This window comes from Salvelinus alpinus, chromosome 15 (genome assembly GCF_045679555.1).
Source record: "Salvelinus alpinus chromosome 15, SLU_Salpinus.1, whole genome shotgun sequence".
Taxonomy (NCBI): Eukaryota; Metazoa; Chordata; class Actinopteri; order Salmoniformes; family Salmonidae; genus Salvelinus; species Salvelinus alpinus.
In genome coordinates, this window is record NC_092100.1 from 47221183 (window position 1) to 47226923 (window position 5741).

At 41.9% G+C, this 5741-nt stretch overlaps 1 protein-coding gene across 1 annotated transcript; it reads left to right on the forward strand.

Annotated features, from left to right (window-relative positions):
• Nucleotides 1-1436: 1436 nt before the first annotated feature.
• On the forward strand, nt 1437-5165 carry rxylt1 (ribitol xylosyltransferase 1). The gene is made up of 6 exons (XM_071343807.1): nt 1437-1969; nt 2178-2357; nt 2516-2618; nt 2723-3037; nt 3399-3569; nt 3921-5165. The coding sequence occupies exons 1-6, from the start codon at nt 1822-1824 to the stop codon at nt 4321-4323; spliced, it is 1320 nt and encodes a 439-aa protein (XP_071199908.1). The 5' UTR covers nt 1437-1821; the 3' UTR covers nt 4324-5165.
• Nucleotides 5166-5741: the final 576 nt, after the last annotated feature.

Consider the following 5741-nt stretch of genomic DNA (forward strand, 5'->3'; position numbering starts at 1 on the left):
GCATCAAGACCCCCTGTGCACTTTCACCTCCCTGTGAAGTTAATCATTTATTTAATCTGTAGCCTAATAAACTGCATGGTTTCCCAAGTCATAGCGGGAGGAACACACACCATACCATCGCGTGACTCCAAGTTTACTTTGATATGATGGTTATTATATCAATATTTGCGCATAAAGGCATTCCAACACTATTTCTCTCATTATTAATTTTACCAACACAAAAAGATCCCACCATGTCGAATGAACAAATTCTGTCGTCATTTATAAAATTGTACTGAAAATACATGTTTCCATCACAGCTGTTTATATTTTTTTTTGGGGGGGGTGGTGTGACTTTACTCACATAAAAAATTGGGATGGAAACACCATGTGTTTGATGACATTCCAATTGCTCCTTTCCAGACATTTATTATGAGCCATCCTCCACTCAGCAGCCTACACTAATGGAAACATAGTTACTGACTCAAATTAATGAAATTAGTATAAATAATTGTTCCTTTGACTGAACGAATCGAAAAGATCACAATGAGTAAAAAGACTCGACCTTTCCATCGCTAGAAAAAGACCAGTGAGGTCTTCCCTATGCCTTAACCAGAGATACCTTTAAGGAGATGCAAAAATCCACTGGAATCGTAATAACACCCATCGTGTACGTTGCCCATGCGTTATCAATGAGCCGCGCGGTGCATTCTGGGACAAGGAGAGCTCTACTTTAAGGTGTAATGGGAGTCAATTGGGTGCTAGCTCAAAAAATATATATTGGCATACGTCTCGTCAACAAGAAGTACAACATAACAAATATTTTCGGAGATGTGAGATAATTAACTTATCTGTAATATCACATAGCTTTGGAATCTTGACATTAAGTACTTTCGAGGTAAATAGGCAGGTTTCTAGATTCGGTTTAGCAACCGCGTGACGCTTTATGACAACGTGAACGCGATTGGTCGACAGTGTGCTGGGTGAGACCTTATACATTCACCCATTTATTGCCCAGTGGGATTCATATCTCCTCCTTTCTCTAATAAATCTGCCTTAACCACAGAGTTTTTAAACCCAGAGGGGCAACATTGCGAGACTTTCGGGAAAGCTTGTGAAGCAGGCCAGGGTTTGAGTAGTCAATGAGAGAAGTTTTATATTTTTTTATTTATCGAAATCTAAAGGCACAACCTAGATTCGAGCCAATGTTTTAAGTAATTGTACATGTTATTAGTCCAACCTGTTAAAAGTGATAAACTGCACCTTTTCATTTTCGTCAAACACTATTTTATATTGGATTGCCTTTGATTTGATGGCAAGCACATGCGCAGTTTGGCGTTTGTCGACCGTTAGACCCGATTACGTGTTTCTGCGCATGAGTTTAGCTAGACAACGTCGCCATGACATCGCCTACGAGCGTGATCGTGGATTTATAAAGGATAAGCAGTTTCTGTCTTTGTCTTAACTGGCAGCTCGCTCCGCTTTACGTACGTCCTGGGTAACATCCGGGATTATGTTTCAACGCGCAGTCTCAATTCTTATAACATCTTTGTAAGCAATTTGTTTTGTATTTAATTTCAATTATGCCACACGAGTCGCTTTAATTATCAAAATAGAAATCGGTTCTGTATGACGATAAGAAGAAAATGCTTCACGTAGATTAATTCCAAAAGGGGAATCATTTTTCTCCGGCAAATCTTATGCCAGCCTTTGAGCTGGGTCCTTGAACTGTAAACAGTCGCCTTTGATTGCTTTCTCAGTGTTTCCGAGACAACGAGCTGTACATATATTGGTCACTTTAACTGATACTCGAGTGCAGAATGGTAACGTGAGAAGGAAAACATGAAAAAACATAACAGAAAAATATTCATCCTGATAGTTTTTGTGTATGTGGTGTTTTCCTTGTATGCTGCATACAACGTGTTTTTTAATACGAAGGTGATCACCCGTGTCCACAGAGTGGTGAAGAAAATTACAGTCGCAACCTCAGGTAAATTACCTAGCTAGCTACTTATCTGACAAAATAAACTCACTGTCCATAGTTTGCGGGTCATGTCCAATGCTGTATATGATCATATACAGTCAACACGTGAATACCCTGACATGGTTATGGACTGGTCATGTGAATTGGCTATTTGAAAACCACTAACTAGCTAGCTCCAATAAGTGTTCTTGTACTGTTGTTTTGGTGATTACAGGTGGTGGTGTTGTGGCTCCTTACATTGGGGATGATGTGTGGAACCCTTGGGAGGATGAGCAGGCTAATGCGCTTTCTGCTCTGCACAAACAGAGGGAGGCTTTCAGACAATACCAGGAGCGCATTGACAAGAACAGGCCCAAGAGATACAAAGTTCAAATCTGGGGGAAAGCGGCCATAGGTAATGCTTTTTTAGGGATCTTCTGTGATAAGTTGTACAATATTGCTTGATATCTCTTTGTTGTTTGACGCTTCCTCTTACAATGTTAGGTTACATTATGGCGTAAAAAACATTCTTATGGATATTGTCCCTCTGAAGTAACTCCTCTCTTCTATCAGGACTTTACCTTTGGGAACATATTTTAGAAGGTCCCCTCAGCCCCACTGACATACAAGCACAGTGGAGAGAGGGGGAGATACAGGTGGGAAAGATAGATTTCAGGTAAGGCATCACAAATGAGACTCCTATCACAATATAAGATGCATATGATCTAGCTGATGTCAGCTATTCTGACAGCCCTCCACCCACCATCTGTCTGTCTGTAGTTTCTACACAGGCCCAGCGGTGATCCAAGGCCACGTTCCTCTGGACACAGACAGTGTGGTTCTGGTGCTGAACGGCCGGGAGCAGCAGAAGATCTCCTACGCCACCCGGTGGCTGCAGCATGTCCAGACCTTGATGCAGTTCCACGCTGTGAATCGTGTGGCTGTGGTTCTGCTGGGCAGCGAGCGCTGCACCAACGACTGGATCAGCCCCTACCTGAGGAGGCACGGGGGCTTTGTGGACCTGCTCTTCCTGGTCTATGACAGCCCCTGGGTCAACGACAAGGATGTCTTCCAGTGGCCCCTTGGAGTAGCCACGTAGGTCATCTGAACCCTTATTCATAAAGTGTCAGAGAAGGAGTGCTAATCTAGGATCAGTTATATCTTTGAGATCATAATTATATGGAAAGAGGACCTGATCTTAGATCAGCACTCCTACTCTGAAATGGTTTGTTAATACAGGCCCTGATTTAGTTTGAGGGTTTCTCTGAGTTTGTTTCTCATGTTTCAGAATTCTGCACTTCTTGTTTGTCTTTCTTCCCTCAACATGTACTTTTCCCTTCTTTCAATCATGTTTCCATTGTAGGTTACATAATAGTACATTTTAACACTTTAGGTATAGCATTGCACCAGAGAGGAGCATATTTTAAAAGTGGATTTGTATGCCCACTCTGTTCAGATACAGGCAGTTTCCTGTGGTCATGCCAAACTCTCATATGGTGAGCTCCACAAGGCCTTTCCTCTGTAACTTCCTGGGAACTGTCTACAAGAACTCCTCGAGGGAAGCACTCATGGAGATCTTGAAACAAACAGGACTGGACAAAGAGTGCATCACTACTGGCAGAGAGAAGTATTTCACTATGCTGTCACTGTCAAGCACTGTATCAATTCACAATAATGGTTTTCCGTCCAATTTTTGCATCCTGTCTTTCTCAATGAGGTTTGGACCTCTAGTAGCTCACTTCACTTGAAATACTTTTGTTGGTAGGCTTTGTTTACCAGTGAAATATCAATTGAGTCAGCACACTCAAATAGAAGTTCATCCCTTTTTTGATCTTTGCGTTTGAAAATTCATGAAGCGCAAAGGGAATTTACAAGTACTATATGAATATATTCACAACAGAAGAACTGTTTAAATACGTAATACATAAAAATAACTCCCTGCTCACTAGACGTTAATATTCCTCCTCTTCTGCGTCAGGTGGCTTCCTCAGGAGACAGTGGAGAGTCTGAGACGGTACCAGACAGCCCTGGCCCAAAGCGAGCTCACCCTCTGCCCTGTGGGAATCAACACGGAGTGCTACCGCATCTACGAGGCCTGTGCCTACGGCTCCGTACCCGTGGTGGAAGACATGGTGACCCCAGGTGGGTGCTCTGCTGCACGCAGCTCCCCACTGCGTCTCCTCAAAGCTGCAGGAGCCCCCTTCATCTTTCTCAAAGACTGGAAGGAGCTTCCAGGCCTCCTGGAAAAGGAGAAGATGATGAGCCAGGAGGAAAGGACTGAGAGGAGGAGGAGACTGCTGGAGTGGTATAGCAGTTTCCGACAGCAGATGAAGGACAGGTTCACCGAGGTCTTAGAGGAGACCTTCTTCAAAAACATCTAAGTCTTTTTAAAGCTCAGAGTAAAACACAAAATGGCACATAGTTACGAGGTACAATGTGGATCTCATTGGCAGTGTGTTTAAGGGAGAAAAGCCACATTTTTGTGGGCTTATGGCTCCATTTTGTAAAGTTTCCACTGGTAGCTGACAACTGTCTCAAGATAATGTTCAAACAAAACATTTATTTCAGGCTATGGGTGAATTATATTAGAATGAGGTGGCTGTAAATCTTGTTCTTCATAATTTATTTTACATAGTTCAAGATTTACATGTATTTATGTTGTAACTTAAAAGATTAGGGATTTCAGTTACTCTTGAACTACTTGCTGAATGCACACTCCAAAGCAACATTGTATTCGACCTTTCAGTAAGGCCCAGTTATTGTAATTTTTACCCGAGGAGGGTGGCGCTATAGGAGGACAGGCTCGTTGTAATGGCTGGAATGGAATGAAATGAATGGCACTGTATCAAATACAGTAAACATATGGAAACCACATGTTTAACGTTCCATTTATTCCGTTACAATAAGCCTGTCCTCCTATAGCTCCTCCCACCAGCCTCCTCTGATATCTTTCCCATTTAGATATTTGTCGGGTGGATATCTCCTTTACATTTATCATAGACCTGTCCTTGAACTATGTAGGGCTTGTTATTGTGACAAGAGTAGGTCTATCTCCAGTGCAATTGCAGTAAACCATATCCTGTGGTAAACCATAACCTCATATTTTCATGCTGTTAATGCATTAGAGCTTGAAAAATGATTAACACTGTTCCTGTAGCATCTTGTTTTCTGTGAAATGTTGTAAACTGTTTGTTTTGCTATTAAAACGTGTAATGTTTGTTAAGTTGTAAATGTTTTATTTTTTCATGAGACTGGAGAGAAAATGAATCTGTACCATAACATGATCACCAGCAGATGGAGCAATAGAACCACATTAATTTCAGTACACATTGCTTTGCTGAATATATAGTACCAGTGAAAAGTTGACATAGTGTTGATGTCTTCACCATTATTATTCTATGTAATAACATAAGTAATAAACAGTGTTAAACATATCAAAATATATATTTTATATTTGAGATTCTTCAAAGTAGCCACCCTTTGCCTGACAGCTTTGCACACACTTGGCATTCTCTCAACCAGCTTCACCTGGAATGCTTTTCCAACAGTCTTGAAGGAGTTCCCATGTATGCTGAGCACTTGTTGGCTGCTTTTCCTTCACTCTGCGGTCCAACTCATCCCAAACCATTTCAATTGGGTTGGGTGATTGTGGAGGTCAGGTCATCTGATGCAGCACCATCACTCTCCTTCTTGGTCAAATAGCCCTTACACAGCCTGGAGGTGTGTTGGGTCATAGTCCTGTTGAAAACCAAATGATAGTCCCACTAAGCGCAAACCAGATGGGATGGCGTATCGATGC

Coding starts and splice junctions, on each gene's coding strand:
- rxylt1 (XM_071343807.1), top strand. CDS start 1,822: ATGAAAAAACATAACAGAAAAATATTCATCCTGATAGTTTTTGTGTAT. Junction 2,358..2,515: donor CTGGGGGAAAGCGGCCATAG/GTAATGCTTTTT, acceptor CTCTTCTATCAG/GACTTTACCTTTGGGAACAT. Junction 2,619..2,722: donor GTGGGAAAGATAGATTTCAG/GTAAGGCATCAC, acceptor GTCTGTCTGTAG/TTTCTACACAGGCCCAGCGG.